The sequence below is a fragment of the Bacillus rossius genome, chromosome 12 (genome assembly GCF_032445375.1).
Source record: "Bacillus rossius redtenbacheri isolate Brsri chromosome 12, Brsri_v3, whole genome shotgun sequence".
Classification (NCBI taxonomy): Eukaryota; Metazoa; Arthropoda; class Insecta; order Phasmatodea; family Bacillidae; genus Bacillus; species Bacillus rossius.
In genome coordinates, this window is record NC_086339.1 from 22,807,148 (window position 1) to 22,835,038 (window position 27,891).

Sequence of the window (27,891 nt, forward strand, 5' to 3'; positions counted from 1 at the left end):
ATCCTTATATCCTTCAGAACTAACTTGTCTCATGTTTGTTAAAATTAACATAAATACAATTTTTTACATTTTTTTATATTACTACTCACATTTTACCTTCATTTTCACACTATGGATTTTGCTTAAAAGCAAAGACTACAAATTAACTTATTTATTCTATGGAGTTAAGTATTGTGGGCTCCATTTAACGTTATTCGTATGCGTAATAAAAAAATACTACACAAAAATACATACACGTGTTTGAGTGTAAACAGAAAAACGTTCGAAGACACAAGACAGTAGTTTAAACTAGCTCTACTTTATTTATACTAATGAAAGTTTTAGAATTGTTTAGTGGAATTGGTGGAATGCACTATGCGTTGAAAGGTAACAAAAATTTAGAGTATTCATAATAATTTTAATATTCACAAAAGGCCGTACAGAGGTTAGGGTACACTTAAACAGTAACGACGTACTGGAAATTAGTAAATAAATAAAATATATACATTATAACGGCATTTAGAATTAATACTAATTGATTTGCCGAAGCGACATTGAAGTATTTAAGTGTTTGTTTTACCCATAAGGTGATTATATGCAAAGGGTACTGATGGGTTGTTTAGGGTCGTTAAAGTAAGTTCGTTGGTCAGCCTAGCTAATACCACACAGCAAGCAATCATTAGGTAGCATGCTACTAATCACCAAAAATTTTAGAATAGTTTGTGTTTTTAACACAAGCTGATGTGACTTGCTTTTAAGGTCGTATATTGTAAAGTTCGAGAGCTTTTCTAAATAAATATTTAAAGTTCAGAAAATGTGTGTAACTTAATTTATATTGGTTAATCGTTACAAAAAATTACATTAAAAATTATGACTAGATTTTTTTGGTAAATATGTAGTTGGGCGGTATTTGCGAAAAAATGTTAAAAATCCGAAATACTTTTATTCTATGCTCTTTAACTTCCTCTTTTCATTAAAAGCGGCGGAGGTAAGAAATTCTAAATACTTATAATGAAAAGAGGAAGTTGAAGAGCATCTACTAAAGGTATTTTCGGATTTTTAACATATTTTTTTCGCAAATACCGCTCAACTACATATGATGAAATTAAAAAATTCGATATCTCCTAAAGTATTTGGAATTTCTTACCTCTGCCGCTTTTAATGAAAAGAGGAAGTTGAAGAGTGTCTAATAAAGGTATTTTCGGATTTTTAACATTTTTTTTCGCAAATACCGCTCAACTACATATTTACCCCTGCAGCGTTTTATTCCTTCTTTAAAACATTTATTATAATTATTGAACCACAGGAAGAATCACCAGATTATTAACTTATGCTAGAAAATTAAAATTAAAACCAATGAAAACTTTATTACAAGCTACTTACTTATTGAAATCACTGTAACATCATCCATCAATACCCAAAGGGCTTGAGTTACATCATGTAGCAGCAAAGAAAAATGCCAGACTTGGAAATAGTATTGTTAGTGGATCATGCACACAGTAGAGCTGTGATGCACTCAAACTTGAAGAGTGTCTGCTCCCGAAGCAGTATTAGGTTGATAATTTACAGCATTGTTTAGCCATCAGTTCATATTGGTATAATATTTCCTAGAGGCATCAGTTTTATGTTGTGTCACAACAAGTATAATGTTTACTACATGTGTTTCTCTTACTGAAACTTTATGTACGTGAAAGATACATACTTACTGGTAGAAAGTGTTTGCATATCTCCATGGTGTCATAAATCACTTATGTTCCGTGCATGATTTAATACTGAATTATGTTTCAATGTTTCTTTTTTTTAGACCTAGAATACATTATGAAACCTACTGTAGCAAGGGACAAGCAAAGCATTAATTGTAGCATTCACCTGTTAGTTCAGAAGTGATGAAATGAACCCTGGCTCTTATTTGTTTAAGTTTATGAATCAACTGACTGACTGACTAGGTATCAGTCAGTGAAACCAGCAAAAATAATGAATAATATTTATGAACCATTCATGAAGTTGGTTGTTGTATCGTCAAGAACTTAACAAGAATTTTTAAAAAAAAGTGTCAATTATTTTGTAGTCTTCTTTTTACACACCTCTTAAATTTGTATTTTTGTTTACTGTTGACTGACTAGTGAAAAAGTATTGAATAACAGTCAAAGTGTTTTTCATGGTGTGTTAAGAGTTCGAGATGTGACATGTGTTCAAAGCACAATTTTACCATGGCTTGTAGTCAAAAACATATTATGTATGACTTAAGTACCAGCACAATAATCATTTGGCATCTCAATGGTTGATAAGGTTTTTTTTATTGTTATTAAAAAGTTCCTGGTGCAACACACATTACACAAAGCTTTTATGCATTTTAGTTTCCAGATGATAGCATATTATAACTACAGTTTTTTTTTTTGTATAACAATGCCACAACTGTAATGCCAAGCATTATGTCATTGATAAAAAAAAACTATGGTTTTAGCTTCTGCTGTAACGTTTTCTGCATTACGGTATGTTCTTTTATTTCAGAATGTGACATCAACTCAACAGTGAAGATGGCCATTGATATTAACACTGTTGCCAACCATGTCTATAGACACAACTTTCCACAGACAAAATTGTTGTCACGTAACATTTTGTCGCTCTCTGCAGAAGAAATAAACAATTTGAATATTGACATGATACTGATGAGTCCACCTTGTCAGCCTTTCACAAGGTGCAGTTTATAAAATCAATTATTTTTTAATCCATCCCCTTTAGAGGTTAGGATTCCAGGCCGGTGGTACTAGTAGCTGAATATTATGAATAACAGTACTCAAGTATTATATAAGTAAAATAAATTATAAGGAAATAGCGCAAATGTAGACACAAGATTGCCATTACCTGGGCATGTTTCTGGTTATTGCTCATGACCATGAGTAGCATATAGTCAAACCTGATACATATAAACCTGAAAGGACCATAATTTTTGCACTGTGTAATAAGAGGTTTGTATTAACCAAACCATTGTAAAATTAGTTAAATTACAAATTTTATAAAAAAAATTATAGAAAAATACAAGACAATATTAACATTTTTTTTTTCTTCTAAGGAATACTAAATTACAACTTTTTGTAAAGTACATTAGTAATTTAAAAAAAAAATGTTTTAATACTGTGCTACTCTGAACATAAATTATGAAAGAATGTGTCACTGCTTAGCATTAAAAATTATATGTGAATTCTAGGGACTGAAAAAACATTTTGTACTGATGAGAGTATTGTATAAACATATGGCATTAGTTCTTTCAAAGTTTTCTTAACATTTTTTTATACAAAAAAATTACTGATGAGTATTAGAAAGTTAATTGAGTTTAAAATACCAACTTTAATAGCAGATAAAAATAGCAGTGCAGTACATTCAGCATTATTTATGTAACAGTCATTTACCTATACACCATAGTCAGTCATAATTGTCACCTATGCTTGCAAAGTAAGGGAGCATGACACATTCAAAATCCAAGTAGATATACATTTAAAATCTGAAATTCAAAATGCATTAAAATTTTTTTATTTATGATGGTTTTTCAGCAGTGAATGTTGTTTGCCTGACTGTCCAGCGCCATGAGCAAGAGAGTTCTTTTTTGCCGGCAGGGTTGGACTGAAGAAAGATGTTGCAGACGATAGGAGCTCTCCTCTTCTTCACATAATTAAAGTGTTGCCCAATTTGAAAGACCCGTTCAAGTATGTGCTCGTGGAAAACGTCAAGGGTTTCGAACTGTCTGAAGCCAGGAACAGGCTTGTGCAAGCAATGCTGAGAATTGACTTTGTCTTCCAAGAGTTCATTCTGAGCCCGTCACAGCTTTCCATTCCAAATTCCAGACATCGTTATTATTTGATAGCAAAACCAAATACACTTCCATTTTGCTTTCAAGTGGGTTCTTTGGTGAGTAAATATACGTGACATTAAAAAAGTCTGTATATTGCCTTATTTTAATTTGCAAAACTGTTGGTGTGTGTGTTACAACTGAATAAATAAATAATTTAAAAAAAATATATAGTAGTGTGGGCCAATCACAACTCAAATAAAGAAAATTACTTCAATTTTCCTTTCCATTCAATTTCTTTTTTTGCGTTATCTTTCCCAATATACCAGCATTAAATTAGTTTACGTCACTTTTATGAATTGTATGGCACACACAGTTCGAGGCAAAAAGGGGAAAAATTATTGTGGCTAGTGTGTCTCTGATCCTCATTACTTCTTAAAAATACTATGTAATTGAAAAGAATGACATATTCAGATAGAGATTTAATTTTAATGTAACAAATAACAATAAGTCTACTGATTGAATCTTACTGGGGAAGAAATAAGAAATAAGTTTCTAGTGAAACATGCATGAAAGAGTTGATTGTCAGTGAATCAAAGTTTGATTTTCTGACAAAAATTTAAGAATTGAAGTTTAGTGGAAATATTGCAGAGGTGATGGCATGGGAAATAGTAAACCGTTATTTTGAACGTTATTTTCGTCATTCGTGGTAAACAGTGATACTACACTTGAGATCTTAGGAGACTATTTGTATGAAAATCATTATCACATAAAGTTGACATTATTGGTATTCTATACTAAAATATTAATGTTTAATTTTTTTTAATGGTTACAAAAAATATTCATTTCAATAATATTAGAAATAACAATCTCTTAAGGTGACACACGACCCAGTAAACATATCAAGTTTTTTTTAAATTCAGAAATAAGGTTCTGGTTAACATTTTAGTACATAGTGGTTGGCTTTATAAAACAATTAAATCATGCTTAAATTTTGAAACAGAATGTACTCTTGTTCCAAATATAAATATGTACTTTTACTTTCTGGTCAATTTATTTTGCAGAGTAAATTTAGTAGGAAGAAGATTTGAAATAAAGCAATAAACTCAACCACCTACAAGGGGAATTGGATTTTGTCTGGTGAACTATTTTGTCATTTGTAAAACAAAAGTACCAATGTAGTCATTTAGCAGCAAGTAAATGTACTTCCCAAGAACAACCTTATATAGTCTTTTGGAATTTCCTGTACGGTATCAGTAAAACATTCGCAATAAATCACCGGCTCAGTTCATGAAATTTTTTGTTGCAGATGGAGCATTTGCCAGAATTGAAAAGTGATGATTGCGAACGAACAGTTGGTATTCGCCGCGTGATTTCCGGGCTCAGAGGGAGGATATGTAGTGAAGTTTCGACGGCGAGCGATACAGGGTGCCTCGAGTTGCGGCACTTCCTGGAGAATGAACTGGACGATGTTCACCTCGAAGGCTTCCTGCTGCCCGACAAGCTGCTGTCGAGGCACTTCCCGCTGCTGGACCTGGTGGGCCCGCGGAGCGCCCGCTCGTGCTGCTTCACCAAGGCGTACGGCCGCTACGTGGAGGGCACGGGGTCCGTGCTGTGCCCCGCCCCGCCGCCCGGGGACCTGCTGGGCCTCGCGGGCGACCTGCCGCGGCTCAAGGCCCTGCGGCTGCGCTACTTCACGGACCGGGAGGTAGCGAGGCTCATGTGCTTCCCCGAGTGCTTCGGCTTCCCCGAGGACGTCACGTGGAAGCAGAGGTACAGGCTGCTGGGGAACAGCGTCAACGTCCACGTGGTGGCACTGCTGATCGCATTGCTCGTGGCGTGACGCCTCACTGACGCTACTCTTTTTTATTTAATAATATGATTGTGATCTTATTTTAAGTAAATTATATTTTACTAACATTGTACCTTTTATTTATAACCACGAGTCCTTATTGTAGGCTGCGGCCGATTTCCTTTCGTCAGAGATCCTGTCCTGCGTTGTGTTTACCATCTCTCATGACCTATCACTGTCCACAAACATTTAAGACCTAAAACAGTGTTAACAAAACTTTGCTCTTGAAACCATAGAAAATAGTTTGAAAGGAAACATGCAACTGACATAAAATTACCATAGATATGTGAATGGAAGTGATGCACACGCTGTAACAAAATCACATCTATTCAGGTGTATTACAAAACATCTAAAATAAGAATAATGTAACAATTACATAAATGTAACAACTGCTCTTTTCACCTTTATGAGTAAATTTAAGTAAAAATTACAATATTATTTACAATTTAAACAATTATTTGTTTCGTTACAAGAAAAGTAATTTAAGAACTTGTAATTACATTAATTACTCCCCAACACTGACTGTAAATAACCTTGTTAAAAACCAATGTTAATGATAATAAATTTTAAACGTGTCACTTTTTATAGAACTTTATAGTGTGAAACTGGGAGTGTACCAGACATTTAACATGTTTATTCCCAGATAAAGGCAGACTTTTTTTTTTTACAGTTGCTTTCAAAAGTGCACAAAATGTTTGAATGGAATTTCAGCTGATAGTAAAACTACTATATGGGTGAAAATAATGAAAATCATTAGCTGGTTTGTGATATCTATAATTTATTTCGAAAAATTAAATAATTGTGATAGTTACTTCCAAAAAAAAATTTTTCATACATTTAAAGATAACCTTGCAATAAAGAACTACTCAAAATGTGCAATGTTTTGAATTATTAATGAAGGGTGCACACCTGAATAAAGCTCAAAATTGTCACATACTTTTCACAACTCAAAATTATATAAAAATAATGAAAATATACTTTATATGTACAAACTTTGATGCAAGCCTCCATTAGAGCACTGTAAATTAACACAGTGTCTGTTGACCTTGTGTATAATCAGTCGATAGATTGCAGTTCGGGAGGAATAGGCACTTTCTTGAGAGCGGCAAATTTCTTTAGTGCTTCGTACTTCATTCTGAGTGTCTCCACCTCTTCTCTCATTCTATTGTTGTTGTCGTGCATTGCTTCCATGTCTCTGTACTCTTGGGATTTTTCCGTCTCCAACTCGTCCTTCTGCTCGATACGCTTAATGCGGCAACTGTAGACAAGAAAAAGAGTGACGCTGTCAAAATATTTGGTCCCAGCAGCCAATGTGTTAGTTCTGAGGACCGATAAAATAAGTGGTATAAATCTTGCAAGCTAAGCATATACATTTTGCATGCATGACATACTTATGTTCACTAATTTATTGTTTGTTTTGGTAACTTTTTTTTTTTTTTTTTAATTATGCTTTCAACCTTTTTTTTAATGATACTTTATACACATAAACAAAGCAGCAATATTCATTGCCAGGAGATGTAGAAAGCATCAACAACAATGAAATAGTTAGGTGTCTATAAACAATTAAATAAAATAACTAAAACAAATTTAGAAAAGATAATTTTGAGGTGCAAACGGACACTTGGAGAATATGTGTACTGAATTTCATTGCTCCAGGCCTTTTCATCTCTGGCTATGCAAACTACAGACAAACAAACTATTTAATTATTATTATTAGTATTAAATGCACCATTAAAAAACCTGGAAAGGAAATTTGGTATAGGGACCTCTGAAAGGTTTTAAGGGTGTTTATATGCATAAGGATGGAAGAAAAAAAATAACTGGCAATTTTAAAAATCTTGTAATGTATACACTTTTGACAATAATGAAGATAATTTTTACTTTTGTAACACATACAGAAGTTTATGTTACAACTGGTTCCCTATGGAATGTTGAATTCACAAAAATTTTGTTTTTCAGCTGATTACGTATTGTGGTATCAGAGTAATTCCAAAAAAACAAATCAATTTCTGATAAATTGCTAAAACATTTGGCTTGACATTGTTGTTGCTTAATTAAGGCGCCCACCCGGTCAGGGGTGTATCTGTGTTAGGTGGGATGATAAGTATGACGTTTGCTGGTGTTTATAGCGCAAGGCTCTGAACTGTCACGCAGTGTTCTTGTAGTCTATAGGACAATTATGAGATTAGATTGATGATCATAACATTATATGGCGGAGAAATTAAAATAAAGTTGTAATGCAAGTACCTTGAGTACTTTCAAGAATCTGTACTGGGTGTTTCATTTCTAAAAATTACTCTGAAAACATATATTTTAGCCATTTTCACGCTTCTAAAAATACAGATTAAAAATGAAAAACAAAAACAGAACTACTCATCTGCCCTGGGAAAATCCTTAAATGATTTTCGTTTCTTATGAAGCTCTGCACAACATATATGTGCCTAGGTAGACTGGGACCTTAATGGTTAGGGTTATGTACATAAAAGCAGTAAGGAAATGCAGCTCTAAGAACTTCTTACTTAGACACAAACTGTATTGTAGACTAATGTGACTTAGTGTGACTAGGAACTATTATGTTTGAGTACTACCAAAAGCTCTTTCCTCTGCTGTGCTGCTGCAATAATGACTTGGGAATTTGATCTACGATACTTTGTAGTGACTGCAGACGTTCTTACCTTGCAGCATAACCACGATTCTTGAGAGTACGTCTGCGCTGTTTCATGCGAACTATTTCTTCTCTGGTCAAACCTCTCAGCTTGAGTTGTCTGTTCAAATCACGAACAGAGATTGAAACTAGTTCGTCATCGCTGATGTCGAGAACTGGACCCGGAGAGAGTGGGGCCTGAAAGTAAACAATTTTAAATAAAGAAAATGAATCTGTTTACTTCATAAAATTTTGTATAAATGCAAAGCAATCACTATATTATTTTTTAACTCGGGCAGATTTATTTTCCAATAGCATGTTCATGAAAATATATGATTTTAACCATGTTCAATATTTGAAACAAGATGTTCGCATGTGGTTTGAAATGTAGATGTATGGAGCAGTGGTGATTTGACAGAGTTTATGATAGTTTGAATTAATTAATATATGTTCCTGAGGTTAGATTTTAGTATATGTTGCTGATTCTTGCAAAAATAAAGGTTTTCTGGGTTAAGTTAGCTACATTAACATACTGAAGACATAAAGAGGTAATCACTGTTGCCGACATAACCTAACCAGAACACGAGATTATACAGTATTTTAAATGTAGCTAATCCAACAGCTTTTAAAACAGTAAACTACCTTTTACGTTTTTAAAATATCAAGGAGTAAAAAGAAAGTTTTTTTTTTAATGTATCCTCTAGTCAATTATTGGCAATAAAATTATGCACATAAATTTTACAATTCTCTAATGAAAGTAGGGTCAAACCAATATTTTTCATAAGTGGGTAACATGGCAGACGTCAGAGTACTCCAGTCACTCCTGCATTTATAATACCCTTAATGCCAAAAAGACAAACACTACTAAGAACACATTTTCCTTAAATTAAAATTGCTAACTCCTTGCTGAACAATCCAGACGTACCACTTCATGGTTAATTTTAGGTGTTGACAGGGGTACACACATGGGGGTACTAATGTGTTGAAACTGTCAACTAAGACCTGACAAATTTTTGAGCATGACATTGAGCAAAATACGTCTAATAAAGAGTACTATTTTGCTAATTACATTGCAGCAATTATTTAAGGTAATGCAATTTCATTTTAACTAACAAGCACTCCAATGGTTAAATGGGATTAAATATATTTTCTGGATCATAGAATTCGCAAAAACACTATTTGTAAGACGCTCTCTAGCACATATCGCTATAATACCTTCCAGTGCACAAAGCCCAACACAACCTCGAACGTAACTGCTAACCTGGCTTGAAAGCGAATTTTTTCTCTCTCCACGTTTTGTTTCTGGAGGCATAATGGATAATACTAATGTAATGTAAATCTTGCAATATGTACGGAGCAATTTCTAGACAAATTCTGCTGAATCATTGTTGGGATTGTTGGGATAACATGAAAAATAACTGAAGAGCCTGAAATTTATTCGATTCCCAACTAAATTGGGGGATTCATTTATAAGATAAATAATTATGGAATACTAAAAATACGTTTGCAAATTACTAAAAACAGAAACCTTTAAAATACAAAAATTTTCGTTTTTATTTAGTTATTTATTATTATACATGGCGGCATACAACACCAAAGATAATAAATGAACAAAATTCTGGTATTATTCAGTTACGTCAAGTACACTAGCGTATACAAGCGGATGAACTTTAAACTACACAAAAAATTAAATATCTTCAGGAACCCGACTTAATGTCTGACTCAAAATATAACTCTCTCTCTCTCTCTCTCTCTCTCTCTCTCTCTATATATATATATATATATATATATATATATATATATATATATATATATATATATTCTAATTAATAGGCAGTTTAATTTTGATCCAAATTTATAACTCGTTTTAGTTTTTTATATAGTAATAATAAGCGCTTATTAATATGACATTAATAATAAAATAAGGACCCAAAAACTTTTCGTTCTGATCACAATGTCAAATTTTTACATTCATGAAAGCAACACAGGATACAAAATTGATGATTATGAATATTAATTTTTAAAAATAAAGCAAGAAACAAAAACGCAATGCAAACATTAGGCAGAATTCAACAACTTGCATTTCGGCTCGCATTTCTATCTACTATAACATCGATGCGGGTGACTTTGTACCACTTAAGGCATGTTTACATGTATTTATAGAACCTAATTTATTTAAAACTTATTTATTAAATACGTGTATGGAAGTATTTTTAATGTGCTTTCTTTAGCAATATAGAACTTAATTTTCTGTGTAGTTTTAGAAAATTAAAAAATAGTAATGTTGTGGTACAAAGTCACCTACATGTGTTGGGTGACCTTGTACCGTGTTGGTAATTGTCGCATAAATAGTGTTGTATTGAGAACAGTTGTACAGCAGGTGAATTTGTTCCACTTTAAATATTAACTCCACACACAATATTAATGTTTTGGTTTAATTTGACTTCAATTATATTAACAAATTACATACTAAAACATTGAGAGCAAACTAAAAATGTCTTGAATAGGTGTTAAAACTTTTTTTTTTTAGTTTAACACTACACAGACCAATGCTGGCTCAAAATTAAGTTTTCGATGGAAAAAAGGCCTCTTTTTGATACTTGCCGCACACAAGACATGTTCACACGATCAATCACTGCACTAATGTCATAAAATATTTCGTCTTTATCTTCAGGCCATTTCCAATATCCTTGCCCTGCCCTTTTCATACAAGAGACTTTAAGTTCTTTCTTTTGCCTGTTTATCTCAGTGATCCTCCCTGGATAAAATGTCCCTTCATAGTCTACAACAACAAATTCATTTACACTGTAGAGATCACCCTTAGATTGTGTTTTATTTTTCAAAGTTTGGATTGAACTGCTGGAACATGGCTGTTCTGTGAAGCTGTCAAACTCTTCAGCAGATTCATCAGGTGTATCATCAAATATGAGTTCACAGTTACCTGCTTCAGAGTCTGAACTAGAACTGTCCTGAGTATGACTTGCCTTTCTTGGTGCAAATTTCTTTCTTAAACACTTTCCTTTCACACTTTTGGAGGACTTCTTCTTCAGTGCAGATTCTTCCAGATATTGTGCCACCTCCTCACTGCTAATACTTTTCCCAGGTTCTACTGGAAGTCGTTTCCGTGAAGTAGACTTCGGCGATGTGAAATTCTCAGTGATGTGTTTAATGTATTCTTGAAAAGCTTGTCCAACACCATCAGAAATATTCAGGTCATTTAGTCCAAACTCCGGTAGGCTACCAATGGGCTGCCGACGATCCGTGGGGTAAATTCCAGTTTTCCTGAAACCAGCACGTACATTATCTGATGCTTTTGGAGCATTTGCTTTAAGCAACTCATGCAACAACTCAGGAAATGCTTGCTTTGTTACAGTAGTGTACTTCTTTCCTTCCTTGGTTTGTTTCCATGAGTGAAGAAGCTTTCTCCAATGGCTTTTTAATGGACTGAAAAAGGAAACATCAAAAGGTTGTAGTATATGTGTGCTATTGGGAGGTAGGCAGATAAATTTTGTTTTGACTTTGTCACATTGCCGCAAAACATACAAACTGATGTGTGATGTAAGGTTATCACATATTATAACTTTCTGTCCATCTTTCTTTTTTAACTCTGGGTAGAGAACAGTGTCAAACCAATTTTCAAAGGTGGCTTGTTCAAACCAACCACTCTTTGAAGCAGCATATCTGGTTCCGGGTGGGCCACCTTGAGTCCATGTTACCAAAGGTTGAGTTCCTTTATACACTACATATGGTGGTAGCACTTCTCCATTAGCAGTACCACAAAACATTACTGAGTAGTTAACTTTACTGCTGTTCACAACCAACTGTGGATGTTTACTTTTTCTTGAAAAGATAACCTTCTTTTTTCTTGGATCATCATTGATGCCAGTCTCATCAAAGTTGAAAATATTTTCAGGTGGTACTCCATCCAGTTCCTGTTCCAAATGATCAAAAAAGTCTATTACAATTTTCTCTGTTACATTAGCACGTTTCTTGCTGATGTTGTGTGCAAAACGTTCACGCAATTCCTTGTCATGTCGTTTTAAAAACAGGTTACACCACTCACGGCCGGGATAGTTGTTTTTAAAGCACTTGATATTCTTCTTTTTCTTATCCAAGTAACTCTTGACAATGAAACGAAAATCAGTCTTAGTTATTGGAAAGCCCAAATTTGCTACACACGAAATATGTTGGACAAACTCTTTTTCTTCATCATCAGAAAAAACCTTCTGACCGCCAATTTTGCCACTGTGTAAACCTTTGGTCTTGTTTCGTATAGTCTGCCTAGGTATGTTGTAATGTGCAGAAGCTTTCCTTTCTGACATCTTTCCTGTTGCAATGTCTGTAAGGCATGCTTCCAACTTTTCATCTGAATATCTTCTGTAAGCCCTTGAGTCAGGGTGTGGCACATATTTATTGGGCATTTTGTGGATTTATATATCTGAAAACAGATTAAATCTGCTGTACTTAAATGTAATAACCTACTTGTTATTTAACCTACATACACAAAAAGAATATTAAACCAAAATATTAATGCCAGGGTGGATTTGTACCTGTGTGGATGACTTTGTACCGCGTGGTACAAAGCCACCCTTGCTGAAACATAACCTTAAAATAAAATATTTTGAAGAAACAGTTCGATAAAACATTCTGGAAGTGGCTAAATACATACCTGGTGGTAGAATATCAAAGGAGCCAGTTTTAAAATCGTAAGTCTTTTATGTTTTTGTACAACACTTCACAACACTAACAAAAACAATGAAAATATTGACCATCATGCATAGCAGCCATTTTGAAAACACATGTATGATGCAGAGTAGTATGCAATGTTGTCATATTGCAGCACCAACTGTGCAAATTTTAACTATCGTGAAGAAGGACAATTTTTTTTTGTTTAATGGTTATTAAATATTATTTGATAAAATGCTCAATGGCACAAAGTCATCCTCACAGGACAAAGTCACCCGCATCGACTGTATTTGAGGTTAATTTTTACATTAACTTTTAAATATTAAGATTTATAGATAACTAAGATTTTATTTGTATTACAAACATGTTTTAAAACTATTGTTAAATATACCTCAGTGACAGCAAAAAAGGTTTTTAAAGCATATAAATAAGAATTTCACTAATTTTCTTAATATATATCTCTGATTTGTTGTGTGTTACATTCTTGTGTTACTTGCAAAGTTTATAAACAGTAATTCAGGCAACTTGACGTCGTACCTCTCTCCAGGTCAGAAGCCTGGTCCCCAACGCACAACCAGTAGTCGCCCCCAGTGTTGCCAGATTGTAAGTGTCAATGTCTCGTACCAAGGAGCGAAAATTCTCGTACGAGACACAAAAAATCTCGTACACAATGGTATTGTAAAAGCGAAAGTTTAAATGTGTTTTTACAATATTTTTATATACATACTTGACATTGGAGTTACAAGCCTAACAAATTTAAACTAAACAATTTTCACAATCATATGATTACATAAGTAAAACATTATTAACAACAATTTTCACAACAATACAATTATTTCTGCCATTCACTCTTTTTGCATTATTTTTTACCTAAAAAAATATTTAGTTTTTTTTTTTAATTTTCGTTAATTTAACATACAAAAATACTCTAAATTGTGAGTTAGGGGTTGTGCATTTAACATTATTCTGACTGGGTCATTTTTTTAGACAAATAGAGGTTGGCACCTGCTAATAAAAAACAAACACTATCTTTTAGTCGGCGTCGCCTGTGTTGCCAGCCAAAAAAAAAAAAAAAGTCAACGCTGTCGGGCAGGAACTTCACTAAATTGTATTAAGTTACAAATAAAATGTTATACACTTGTTTTGACAAAACGATACAACAAAACTAATATATCTTACTAGAACCTGGGTAAAAAAAAAAAAAAAAAATGACATTGATAGTGATCTTCAAAAATTCTCGTACAAAAGCGTACGAGATCCAACTTTACCTCGTACAACGTACACAGGTTCTAAATTCTCGTACAAATACGAGAACTCTCGTACGTCTGGCAACACTGGTCACCCCTACCTGTGAAACGCACATACCAGCTGGTGGCTCGGCTCAGATAAACACCTCTCCTTACAAACACCAACTTAACCTTTGCTTGAAATACCATTCCAAAATTAAATATTTATAAGGACTTAAATAGTAACCAAAAACAAATATTATTAAGGCAGATGTGCTAAATAATATTCGGTAATTTTTAAAATAATATATTTACTCCTTTTTCGGTTTTGGCGTGAGGTGGCATTGCCTCCCTTCCTTACGACAAAACTTTCGAAAGTAATCAACTCGCGGCTCAAGGCCGATACATTATTCCTTGCGCAGCCTTCAACTTTGCAACATTTATGCATAATTCTGGGTAAATATAATTCTACAACAGAAACCTTCTTTCTAGTAGCTCTCTATGCATTCCGGGTCTTTTTTCGGTGCCAGGACAATTACTCTCAATAAACATCGCCCTGCCACGTGACCATGCTGCAAGTAAAACATTTTTGGGACTGGCTAACTTCAGAGTATTCTTTGAATGAATAAAACCACGCATACATAGGTATGTATAACTCACAAACAATTAGTTTGTCGATTCACGACTCTTGTAGCAATGTTCTTGTTACAGTTTACCGAATAAACTTACAGGATCGATTGAAAATTATCTCAAGAGAGGAGGGGGGGGGGGGGGGGGGTTCGACCTCGTGGCTGCAGGTAGGAGTGCGTCATTAGTTTAAACTACCTGGGCTGTTCAGGCCACCCAGGGCGCCTTGAAATAAAAGGAAACTGACTGAAAAGACACTGCACTTTATTACGGTTTGATACACTTGCTGGTCCAACGCTGGCCGAGTCTGTTGTCAGACCGTCTCTACACGGTTGGTTTAACATACCGACGTTGCGCGCAAACAGGTTAGGCGGCAAGCGCGTGTAGAAGTTCTATCATAAGGCCGGCACTGACAAAACTAAGGCCGCGGCGAACCACTGCAGCACTGAAAAGATGCAACTAAATTTATATTATGACTGTATTTGAATACGAAATGGCAAAAGTACACGATCAACAGTTCTTAAACAGGAATGCAACTGCATATATTAACAAGTCAAAGTTCATGATGGATTGCAAATACGTTTAGATGAATGTAAAAATTATACTACGCGGCGTGACTGTTAATGATGACTGCCGTGACGCGGCTGGATTATGAACACATAACACAAATGAAATATAATAATGTTAATTAAACCATGAACCTAGAAAAGCCTAACTTGATAATAAATGCTAAAACATGAAAGTTACTGTTGATCGCCGTGACGCGACTGGATTGCGAATACAACAGTCATTACTTAGGATGCTCTTACACCATGTCGCCTAAATGCTGGTTTTGGCGCGATGATGTCTGCGCGACGGGCGCAGAGCGACCGTCCCTGGTGAGTGCCGGAAGGCAACTGCTCAAAAGCGCGGCCCGAACCTCCGCCAAAACGCGTGGAGCGCGGGAAAACAGCCACGAACAGTTATGGACTTAGTTGTTAATTTGAGATATACAATAATTATTCTACAATGTTATACAATTCTTATATTACTTTATTATCTCTAAAATTGTTATTATTTTGGTTTATGGAAAGAATAGAAAAATACACATTTATCACACACTACTGCATTGCCACACCCGGCCGGGCGCTTCGATCGGCTTGCCGTTCGTCGCGGCGCACATCACGCACGGGGATGTTCGTTGCACGGGCGTGTTCTTTGCACACGCAATTCGAGTTAGTGTTGTTGGGACGTAACGGCCTGTGAGACCCAGAGGGAGCACCGGCGGCTGGCGTCAATATAATTCTCGCCATTCTATGTGTGAATTAAAAATTATGTTCTCCAAAAGAATTTTGCTTTTATTTAGTAGTTCACAGTATAACCAGTCAGGGATTAGTAACCTATGATGTGTAGGGACTGTGCATCGTTTTCATCGTTAGATATTCTCATCTAACACCAACCAGCAGTCTGAGAGTCTAGTGGATCACACTGGGGCCGACGACCTACACAACAGCATATGTTACTTTTCAGACTAGCCTGGTGCCCTCTCGGATAGATTTCAATAGGTCAATGACTAAAAACCACTAGGCTCACCCTGGGACACAGCCACATGACAATGGGTGATGGTAAACTATAATCATTTTAAACCCAAACCTTTTTGTACTGAATTCCAAACATGACCCTGGGCCGATATTTCAGTGTATTTATAACACAGCTGCATCAAATTAACTCCACGACTCAACCATGCTGGAGAGTTTTGAACTTACAGGACTGACCGACTCCAGCGAGTTAATGGTGTTATTTATAACTGAGCTTACACCCACCAGCAACTTACAAACAAACAAAATAAATATCACTAATATTGAGTCACAGTCCTGGAGCACTGCGCCCGACATTTTGGTTGAATTTGTTTGTACTGTACTAGCTGACTCATCAATCACGATGACAAAGACTGCCATTAGAACATTTGGGTTAAGAGTTATGTTACATCAGTTACTAACTAGTATGTTATACATTTTGCAAAGTTTACCAATATAGGAGTGTCATGTCAAACACACATAAACATGCCTTGAAGACTATCCTGTCTGATTTCGAGTCTATCCTGAAATAAATTCATGTATAAATCAGCATTATAATGCTGAACAAGGAAGTGCAACAGTATACAAACTAATTCTTATTAAGTAAACTTCAGTCAACACATCTAGTGGACCATGCTGGGGCTGATGACTCATGACAGCAGAAGTTTGGTTAGACACACAGAACTATCCTGGCACCCACCCCTCGCCACACTTCCCTGGTAATTTTCACACCTAAATTTTACCCAGTCATTGCTAGGCCCAAGGACCCTGGGCCCAAACATGAGACTGTGGGTAATGGTAAATACTCGTACCATTATAAAATTTATATTATATTTAAAAGATAGACGAATCATTTTCTTTTTACAGCTGAATCACTTTATGAACGACAAAGACATTACCATAATTTTAGTTTTTAATTTAATGTCCTCCTTAATCTCCTATGTGTACTTCACTAATATAAAGATTCATTGAATGGAAAAGCAAGCCACTTTGTTGGCAACTTCATTGCCCTCTTTATCCTTTGAGCCCATTATGGAATGGCACTCCTCAACAATAGTGCACTTTAGCCTATATTATGCATTGCAGCAAAATGTTCCTGGTTTAACTTTGCATTTAGTTTTAGCTATTAATTATTTTATACTATGTATATTTTTAATGCAATTAGCTAGATTTAGAATATGATTGCACCTTAGTTTTGTATTAAATATACACTGCCCAGCAAAAAATTTTGTTTGGGGTCGTGTCAGGCACGTGTGTAATAGGAGGGAGAGGTGGACTGCATGTGTTTCCTGGTTCTATGAGTGGCCTTGCAGCAAGTGCGGAGGGTTGGAGGTGCAATGCGACACTACCTAGTTCTCGGCTAGAGGACATACTCTGATGATGAACTGAGTCTTTTGAGAAAAGCGTGAGTGGTCACGAGCAATATCTAACATTTCGCAGACAATCATCATGTTTTCATTGGTTTAGGCCATAAGCCAAGAAATTCAGAAACATCATTGTTCACACATGTAAAATCTGTTGTCAATATTTTGTATATAGTTTTGGTTGAGAGTTGTTGTATTTCACCTCACCAATACATTAATACACAATTATTTACCCGAATACATTACTGCACTATTGCCATCATACCTCTAACTCATTGTCCATATTCCCACCAGTTCACCTTCACAACAACAACAACAACACACCACTTGCCAATCCAGACCCACCAACCTACTGACAATATTTACACACAAAGAGTACACAACACCTAAGTTATTTGCGTACATAGTCCTTGAATCTAGCTGGACGTTGTATTACTCGTCTGTGAAATGTTCTCTTCCTAAACAGAACCTCCCCTGATGGATCCGGTTGTGTGAATCCTCTGAACGGACTTGATCCTGGACTCACAACTTGACTTGTCTCTTCCTTGTCTAGCCCCGATGGCTGCTGTTCATTCTGGTTCTCTTGCTTGTCCATCCCACAATTTTCATCATCGTTGACCCCTGTCAAATGCTGGTCGTCTTGTTGATTCTCCATCTGCACTGGTAGTCCTCCTGTTAACCCTTCTAGGCCCTTTATCAAAGCCTTTCCCATCACCCTGGTGTGCCTGAAGCTTTTTTCTGGAATGGTCATCTCTTTTCTGTGCACCAGTTGGTCCACATGTCGCCTGTGTGATTCTCCATCATCATCTGTTACTTCATATATTAGTCTCCCACATGCTGACTTCACAACTCCTGACAGCCACTTTTCGTTTCCTCTATAACTATGGATAGCTACGGAATAGCACTGGATCGTTGACGTGAAACTGCCGCCACTCTGGTCCTCTGGACGCCTCTTGTACTGGCTGGGTCTCCTTTACCCCTGTCTGAGGGCGTATCTGATCCAACACAGTTTGTAGCAGTCTTCCCATTAACATTTCGGCTGGAGTGGTTTGTGTTCCAGCACTTTCTGTTGTGCGAAGTGCAAAACGTGTCCTGGCTAGCCTTGTCTGCCAATCTCCATTACACAGATTCTTCATTTTCCCTTTAACTGTCTGCACCATGCGCTCGACTTTCCCGTTGCTTGATGGGTGGAATGGTGTCGCTTGAACAAGTCTAATACCATTTCGTTTTGCAAACAACTTCATTTCTCGCGATACAAAAGCTGTACGATTGTCGGACACCATGCACTCCGGAATGCCATGAACACTAAATATTCCTCTCAACTCCGTTATCACGGCAGCAGATTATGCTGATGGTACTAACTTCACCTCAGGCCATTTTGAGTATGCATCTACAAGTATTAAAAACACCTTCCCTTGAAAGGGTCCGAAGAAATCTATGTGCAGCCTGGTCCAAGGCTTTTCTTCGGGAGGCCAAGTAACATCCCTTACTTTTGGTGGATTTGCTCTTAATCTCTGGCATTCACAACAGTGTCTCACCCACTGTTCAATGTCGTGAACCATTCGAGGCCACCACATGTAACTTCTTGATTTGGACCATACAATCCCATTGTGGCCTGCATGCAGTATTTTCATGAGGCTTCCTCGTACCACTGTAGGTATAATCACCCGACTACCCCACAGCAGACAACCTTTGTAAAGGGAAAGTTCATTTTGACGACTCCAATAAGGGCGAGTTCGTCAGTAATCTTGCCTGCGGGCCAACCAGATAACGTATTTTCCTTCACGTTGCTGAGTACTGTATCTTCATCTGTCAATCTAGCCAACCGAGTAGCCTCGATAGGGGGATCGGTAAGGGCTTCCAGCATCAGGACATCTCCTACTATTGGGATGTCGATGGCCGAAGCAGCTATCGGAAGTCTACTCAAAGCATCAGCATGTCATATCCCTGTACCTGATTTATGGACGATATGGTAATCATACACAGACAATCCCAGGCTCCAAAGTAACAATCTTGGCGATAATATATCAGCAGTCTGCTTCTGGGGGTCCAACAGCCGAAGAAGCGGCTTATGGTCTATTACAATGGTGAACGGCCATGCTGTCACATACTGCCTGAACTTTGTAACCCCAAACATGATAGCCAAGGCCTCTTTATCGATCTGGGCATAATTATTTTCAGCTTTCTGAAGAGTCCTTGATCCAAAAGCGATTGGTGCTTCACAACCATCTTCAGTGACATGGGCCAATACAGCACCAGCCCATATTATGAAGTATCACAAGTTAATATGATAGGTTTCCTTGCATCATAATGCACCAGCACTGCCTCTGACTGTAGAATTTCTATAGCTGCCCTGAAAGCCTTGCCGTGTCCTTCTGTCCATTCCCACACCTTCCCGTGATCCAGCAGCCGATGTAAGGGTTTCAATATGCTTGTTTTGCCAGGTATGAATCTCTCATAAAAGTTCAACAAGCCTAAAGAGGCCTGTAGTTCTTTCTTAGTGGTAGGTGCTGGGGCCTTGTGGATTGCCTCCACTTTATCGTCTGTTGGGTGTATACCATCACTATCTACTCTGTAACCTAATAATGTTACCGAAGTACCCGCAAAAACACACGGGTTGCTTTAGCCGCAACTCGGCTTCTTCACTTCGTTGTAGCACCTGTTTCACCGTTGCCAGTGCTGTTCTTCAGTTAGTCCTGTAACTAATATATCGTCCAACACAGGAATACCTGACAGTAAGTTGACATTAAATGCTGAAAAATAGCTGGTGCATTACAAACTACAAAAACTAATAGTTCTACCTTAAATAACCCTTTCATTGTATTTACTGTTAAGAGTTCTGCTGAATTCTCATCCACTGCTACCTGCAAGTATGCTTCCTCTAAGTCAAACTTGGTAAACACTTTCCCACCTGCTAAATTGGAAAATGCCTCAGTAATGGTAGGTAGTGGGTAGATATTTTTCTTACAAACCACGTTGACAGTACACTTATAGTCCCCACATATTCGTACTGATCCATCAGCCTTGCAAACTGGTACTAAGGGTGTTGCCCACTGTGAATAAGCAACTGGTTCGTAAACCCCAAGTTCAACTAACCGGTTAATTTCCTTCACCACACTCTCTGCCAAGGCAAAAGTTACAGACCGGCTTTTGCGAAACACTGGTTTGGCGTCTGACGGTACTTCTATGCTCACCAGTGGGCCAGTATAGTGATCCTGTTCCACAACATCAAATACCTTAGAGTGTTCCCTTATCACTTCTGCCACCTTTCCCATATGCAAGCTATATACTCCTTCAATGGTTATCCCTAAGGGCTCCATCCAACCACGACCCAACAGACTTGGACCCTTCCCATCAGCCACTAAGAACCGTACCCTAGCTGATGCCGATTTAGTTCTTACATTTACTTCTAATGATCCCAGCACCTACAGTTTTTTGGGACCATGTGTGGAGCACCAAGTTTGCATCTTACAACACTGGTTCCTCTGGCCACAATAGTTTGAATGTGTCGTTGCTAATTATAGTGTGACCTGCACCTGTGTCAACTTCCATGTTCAACCGCCTGTCATCTAGCCATACTTCCATGTGGATTGGTGGTCGACAATTTTATGCTCCTGTACTCATGTTATACAAGCTGTATGTTTCCGCCTCATGCTCTGAAGAATCATAATCCTCCTTCATGCTGTAATTCGCACTACCCTTCCCATCTTTCGTCCCCTTGATCACACCCCTGCTAGAGGTTTGAGTCTTTTTTGTTATACATGCCCGCTCTAGATGACCTCGTTTGGAACAGAAATGGCAAACTGAACCCTGATGTCTGCAACCTTGTGGATTATGCCAGCCATTGCATCGCCAACATGATTGTGACTGCTCTGTCACTAGCTTATTTCCCATCCCCCACCTGGTGGAACTGCTGTCCGGTGCATTCCTGCTGTTAAAGACTTTTGGGTTTTTGGATGTGTGTCTAGGGTTTGGTGCATGCTTGTGTGTTCTCAACTCTGACAATGCTCCAATTAAGACATTCGTTGTTCCGCGCAAATCGTGCACATTCCAACTTGCTGTTTCTGCTGCTGTAGCCAAGTCCACTGCCTCATTATACGTCAATTTGGCCTTAGCAAGCATGGTATGCTGCACTGCTCTATCCCTTACCCCACAAACTATGCGATCCCGTAGCATTCTGTCAATATCTGTGAAATTGCAATGCGTAGAGAGCCGCCGCAGTTCTGCCACATACTCTGCCACCGAATCTCCTTCAAGCTGATCCCGCTTGTGAAATTTATGTTTCCACTATTTCACTTGGAGTGGGCTCAAAATGATTGGACAACAGCCCGAAAACCTCAGAAAGTGTCACTTCACTGGTTGCTTTAGGCGATACCAGTGATGTTACCAGGTTATATAGCTCCGTGCCACAAACAGTAAATAAAATTGCCTTTTGTTCCTCTTTTTCCTTAACTCTGTTCACCACAAAATAATACTGTAGACGTTCAACATATGTCTTCCACTTATCTTTTCCAGGAACGAACTCGCCAAACGAACTAAACAAAGCCATTATGGGTTATCAATGTCCATAAACTCAATCAATTACAATTTCCCGTTCCTCATCTAGTTCCATCCCGGAATGGCGTACATCCGTTTCCCTCGTCGCAAATGTTGTATTTAACCTCACCAATACATTAATACACAATTAATTACCCGAATACATTACTGCACTATTGCCATCATTCCTCTAATTCATTGTCCATAATCCCGCCAGTTCGCCTTCACAACAACAACAACAACAACAACAACAACAACAACACACCACTTGCCAATCCAGACCCGCCAACCTACTGACAATATTTACACACAAAGAGTACACAACAAGAGTATAATTTTGTCAGACAGTGCTGTGGTGTTTATAGGAGTGCATTGTGATTGGCTGAATTAATCTAATGCCGAACTCCCACATGCGTACTTAATAAGTGATCGACATCCCAGAGGCCATACCGTGGAACCCTGTACTCTCGAGTTCCCTCTTGCTCTGCCGACTGTGAGCCAGTTCCCAGTCACCTTTTCCCTCCCTCACACCAGCTGGCACACATTTCCCTATTTTTCCCCATTTTCCCAGTCATTCCAGGATCGTACACCTTGCCAATTTCTGTTTTCGCTGGGGAATATTTTAATTAGTTTAGTACATCAAACATTCAACATACAATATTTTATCAAACATGTTTAATAGAACCTCAGGGCTTACCTCTAGTAAAACCAACCTAGGTATATGTGTGATATTTTGATGTAATAATAATCCTACAACATTATTTGATTAACTTTATTGGAAGAGGTGTTGGAATAATGAATTTATTTAATATCCATGTTGTAAATTAAGTTTTATGAGCTTGATTAAAAACAAAACAAGTATCTTAGGTACAAACCACATTTTGATTATGAATTTGCACTAAAACTTATGCTGATATTCTCTAAAATATCTAAAAATGTGTTTCGAAAAACTTCGCCAATTACTTCATTATCACAAGTTGGCAGATAGTGTGCATTGATTTGAAAATCAGAAATAAAAGTTACATACTGACGAAACTCTTGCTTTTTTTTTTTTGTTAATTTAAGTTACATATGTAAATTGGAAATATTTATTGACAATTACTCAAATTGAACTAAACAATAAATACAAAGAGCACAGAAATTATTTAAGTATATGATAACTTAATTTATTTAGACACTTTGCTTGTTCCAACAGAAAAACTATTTCAATAAAAAATAATTGAAATGTTTGAACTCAGAGAAAGAGAAAATAAGTAATATTTCGATGAATTAAATACGAAGCTTTCATAATAATCCTAGTCGTCTTCATCTTCGTCTTCATCATCATCTTCTTCGCCTTCGCCTGCTTCTTCCTCTTCTTCTTCTTGTTCCTCTTCGTCCTTCTTTTTCTCCTTAGGCATGTGTGCCAAACGCCATGTCTCTTCTTCCTCGATTGTGGGATCGTTTATCTCCATAATTTCTGGACCTTCAGGGTACACATTCTGTATTGGGTCCATAGGCTCTGGCGTGAAGTTGGTACTTGTAAATTTGTGGCCGAAACCTAAGTAAATGTTGTCTGTCTTCTTGCCAGCAACAAAACAATAAGCGCCTGGCCACAGGTTAGAAGTAACTACAGTCACTGCTGTTTCTGGTATAAGTTGGGAACTTCTACGAATAATCCATGGTGGGACAGTTTCAAGTGTGATATCCTCCGATAGTGAATTAAAGAGGGGTGGCCCAGTCTCCTTAACAAGTTCGTCGTTTATATCCTCTTCATCCTTTTCTTCCTCTTCTTCTTCTTCCGCTTCTTCATCTGTAGATGGCTTCCACCATACAACACGACCCTGTTCAAGAATATATGCAGTGTGATGTACCCAGTTATCGATGTCGAGTAGTTCTTTAATTGACAATGGCTCATAGTCGGGGTTCTCTGCTAGATCCTGCGTGACAGCTTCCTCATCTTCTTCCTCCTCTTCTTCATCTTGGCCAGCGCCGTAAAAGCCACGTGGAGACACCTGTGTACCAGCAGAAATACGTGCTATTTGCGCCCTCAGATAGTTCATCTCTGTGCCTGGAAATGAAGGAGAAGTGTGAATCTCGGTAGATAAATTACCAGTAAATAACCTCTTTATTTTCCTTGCGACAGTGATCTGTTTGGGTGTGACATCAGGAAGCATGGTCCAGCTTTCTCCAGGACGAGTACATACATAAAACACCAGTTTATTTGTACCTGTACCAGGCCTCTCTGGTGGCACTTCAATTGGAGGCTTAAGTATTGGTTTTGGAATCGGGGGTAGTTTTGATAGCAGTTCGCGCACTTTTTTTCGTTCCACTTCTTCTGGGGTTATCTCTCTCACTTCTTCCTCGGGTTTTTCTGTTTCTACTCCCATGCCTTCCTTTGCTTCATCTGCCTGAGCCTTCTCTTCCTCTACCTTGGCTTTCTCTTCTTCAAGCCTCGCTTCCTCATCGTCGATCTCTCCATTCCTTCTTTCATATTCATCCTCCGTCATCTGTGCTTCTGCAACAAAATAATTACTTTTTGTTCCGAGTATCTTCCCCCAAAACCGTAAGCGTTCTATAGTGCGATCTTGTGAAAGTCTGCGAAGAGCCAGCGAGATCAGAAATGTTTCCTGATGTGTCAGACCAACCCCAACCTGCTCAAAGTAGTAAGATGTCTCCATAATGTCTCTAACACGAGATATAGCATCAACTTGGTCACCTTCGTCTTCTTCGTCATTCTGTGGCTCTGCCTCAAACATTGGCATAAGCCTCGCTGCCTCGCTGTATGCATCTGGGGGCATGTGCACATCTCGCAGCAAGTCTTGGTCGGGAAAGGAGCGTGATTCTTTCACCTCTTGGCTGAAATGCTCGAAGTACTCGACTGGATTGTCGGGTCGCTCGGTTAAAATCTTCATCAGAACCTCACTGAGATGGTTGTAAAGACTGACTCCCTCGTGGTCGTAAACCTTGTTTAGATACTTCTTCGCAGCTTCAACATCCTGTTCCAGGCTTGGTAGAGGATAAAGTTCGAGTCTAGGATCAAACTGGTCTTCTAAGTCAGGCTGCGATTTGTCAGCAAACTGATCTTTTAAGACTATACTCCGAACCAACTCTCTGACAAATTCTGCGTCTGTAATGTCACTTTCCACTACTGACTCGGATTTGTCTGGAAGCATATCTTTTAAGAACACATCCTGAGCCAACTCTTCGACATTTTCTATGGCTGGAATGCTAGTTTCCAAGTCAGACATGTCTATCAACAGCGATTTGTCTACAGAAGTACGTTAATTAAGTTAGTTTAACTTGTAAATTACCACAAGTTTGTCGCAAGACTTTATGTGATGTAATAACTTACTACAGTCAATACAAAGAATACTGTTTCAAAGAACACAGCGAAGAATTTTATTTTGTACAGATATACCCACATTGACAAAAATATTCAGTATTGTTTTTCTATTACCACTAGTATTGTAATCATCCATTTAGTCCCATTAGTAGCATTCTTTCCGTACCTGTTCTAAAAATGCTCCTAAGTTTGTATCACAAATTGTCAAAACAACAGTCATAATAATGATTCAAGTCAACATTCAGAGATATATATATAAAAGTATCCACAGATCTTGGATTCAAGTCAATATACATAAATATCATTAAACATGCATAGACCTTGGATTCAAGTAACGACCACATATTTATTTACTCTGATATTGGTACCACATTTCGGGAAACCTAAATCAGAATGTCTGAAACGTAATTTGACCCAGAATACGAGAATGCGAGTCCACTCTCTTACCTCTGCGTCTAATCGCTCTATGAATAATTTCAACTTCCTATATAACTACCACATTTCTTTGACATTTTGACAATAGTAAACTTTCGAGGTTTTTGTCGCGTACTCGGAGAGTTGATCTAAGAGGACATAGTTTAAGTAAAATTTTAAGGCCATATATTAACTTAACGCTTTCGTGAAAAGTCATTGAAAATGGTTTAATGCACAATAATAACAGATACAAAGAGAGCATTATGCTATATACTTGGCTGGGCTCGATTTTGTTCTCCTCTTAGTGAGATTATTCGTCCCCCTATCCCCCAAAAATAGAACCGAGAGATATAGATTATCAAAAGAATAAAATAGTCAGAAAATAGAAATAGGTATCATATACAGTCAGCTGTGAGTACCTTGAATTTTATATTTGCTATCAGCGCGTTCGCTTTCCTCCTTGTTCAACCTTTTGGGTAAAAGTTCCGTACTGCGTATCTTGGTGTTATATGTAATTTAGTTTTTATATCAGGTTACGCGTTGTCGCGCGAGACGTGTCGGCGCTACGTGCCTCCCTACTACCAAAAAAATAAGCATCATGTACCACAGGATCAGGTGTACAGGATCATGCCAACAGGATCAAAGGTATATTTGGATACACCAAGATACGCAATACGGAACTTTGACCGTTTTTTGCTCACAAAATAATATTTTATAGATTGAAGATGCCTGTAGGAAGGTTGTTAAGTATCAGCTAAATCGGTATCCCTGCCTATTTTGATGTAACAAATAAAAAACCGTGATGCAATATTTAGTAGTATCACAAAGTAATTTAGTCCGTTGTTGTCCCAAACATGACCTTCCCGGGCAGCTGGATAGAGCCAGCAGATACAGCTAATTTAATCAAAGTTTAAAAGAGCCCTTGTTTACAAAGTAATAGTCATTGCCAGGAGATGAAGAAAATTATCAACAATGCAATAGCTCTTGCCTTATAGATTGGTGGGAAAATGTGGTCGGAAATCGCAATTAAAAAAAAAAAAAAACATGTAATTTAAAAAAAACTTGAAGGTGCGAACGGACCCTTCGTGGAGCACAACAGTACCAAATTTCACGGCTCCAGGCCTCGCCGTCACCGACAACTCGAACTACATACAACTCTCGTTTAGTAAAAAAAAATTAAGTATACCTGCTGTGGCATAGTTAACACTGCTCCGCACACAGTATGAATATCCTAAAAGTAGCAATCCATCTGTAAATGTTTTAAAGCCATCTTCTGTGTCCACATACCAACCAAGTATTCTTGTTTATTTTCAAGGCATTCCTTAAACAATTTTAATATTTTACTGCTCATGTTTACACGCTATTTCTAAATTCCCGCGCGTTTTGTCAAAAGGAAAATTAAAATCCCGAAGTTAACCGAAGGTGACTTCGTGCGTGTTCGGGCATGTCCCAATACCTTTGTGCAATGTAGGTGTCCTGTTGACACAGTCCCTACATTTCTAGCATAGGTAACGCTGTTATGAATTTCATGTTTCGTTCAGAGATTTTGTGTATTCCAAATGGCAGAATTGTTTGAAGAAACAGTAACACTTGCAGTATTTATTTAAGGTGTATTTCAACAGTGAGTAATATTAATTCTTAATTAATTATTATTGATTGATCAATAACAATTGATATTCTGAGCAGTTATTTAGAAGTGAGAAATAACTTGGTTAATTCAAGTTTATCTATAAAATTGTCTTATCTATTCTCTCCCTCTCCCTCACTGGTGCTTTACTCCTTACTATATATTAACAAGTTGAGATTTGAATTGCCAAAGAAGTTTCAATTCTATCATGTGTAGTCAGCTACACGCATAATTTTTTTAAATATCAATGGATTTTTTTTTTTACTTT

The 27,891-nt window shown here is 37.2% G+C and overlaps 3 protein-coding genes across 4 annotated transcripts; 1 reads left to right on the forward strand and 2 right to left on the reverse strand.

Moving 5' to 3' along the window:
- Positions 1–170: 170 nt before the first annotated feature.
- LOC134537697 (tRNA (cytosine(38)-C(5))-methyltransferase) lies at positions 171–5,686 on the forward strand. Its single transcript, XM_063378421.1, has 4 exons — positions 171–366; positions 2,491–2,677; positions 3,594–3,885; positions 5,076–5,686. Exons 1-4 carry the CDS (start codon positions 312–314, stop codon positions 5,607–5,609), a joined length of 1,068 nt encoding a protein of 355 aa, XP_063234491.1. The 5' UTR covers positions 171–311; the 3' UTR covers positions 5,610–5,686.
- A 314-nt stretch (positions 5,687–6,000) lies between these two features.
- Positions 6,001–9,979, reverse strand: LOC134537699 (transcription factor MafK). 2 transcript variants are annotated; one of them, XM_063378422.1, is made up of 3 exons: positions 9,524–9,979; positions 8,294–8,460; positions 6,001–6,876 (listed from the first exon to the last, which is right to left on the reverse strand). In XM_063378422.1, the coding sequence occupies exons 1-3, from the start codon at positions 9,572–9,574 to the stop codon at positions 6,675–6,677; spliced, it is 420 nt and encodes a 139-aa protein (XP_063234492.1). In that variant the 5' UTR covers positions 9,575–9,979; the 3' UTR covers positions 6,001–6,674. The 2 variants fall into 2 exon arrangements, with proteins under 2 accessions (XP_063234492.1, XP_063234493.1); XM_063378423.1 differs by lacking the exon at positions 9,524–9,979 and adding an exon at positions 9,188–9,489.
- A 13,310-nt stretch (positions 9,980–23,289) lies between these two features.
- On the reverse strand, positions 23,290–25,819 carry LOC134537187 (radial spoke head protein 6 homolog A). The gene has a single exon (XM_063377450.1). It carries the CDS (start codon positions 25,485–25,487, stop codon positions 23,553–23,555), a length of 1,935 nt encoding a protein of 644 aa, XP_063233520.1. The 5' UTR covers positions 25,488–25,819; the 3' UTR covers positions 23,290–23,552.
- Between the last annotated feature and the right edge of the window lie 2,072 nt (positions 25,820–27,891).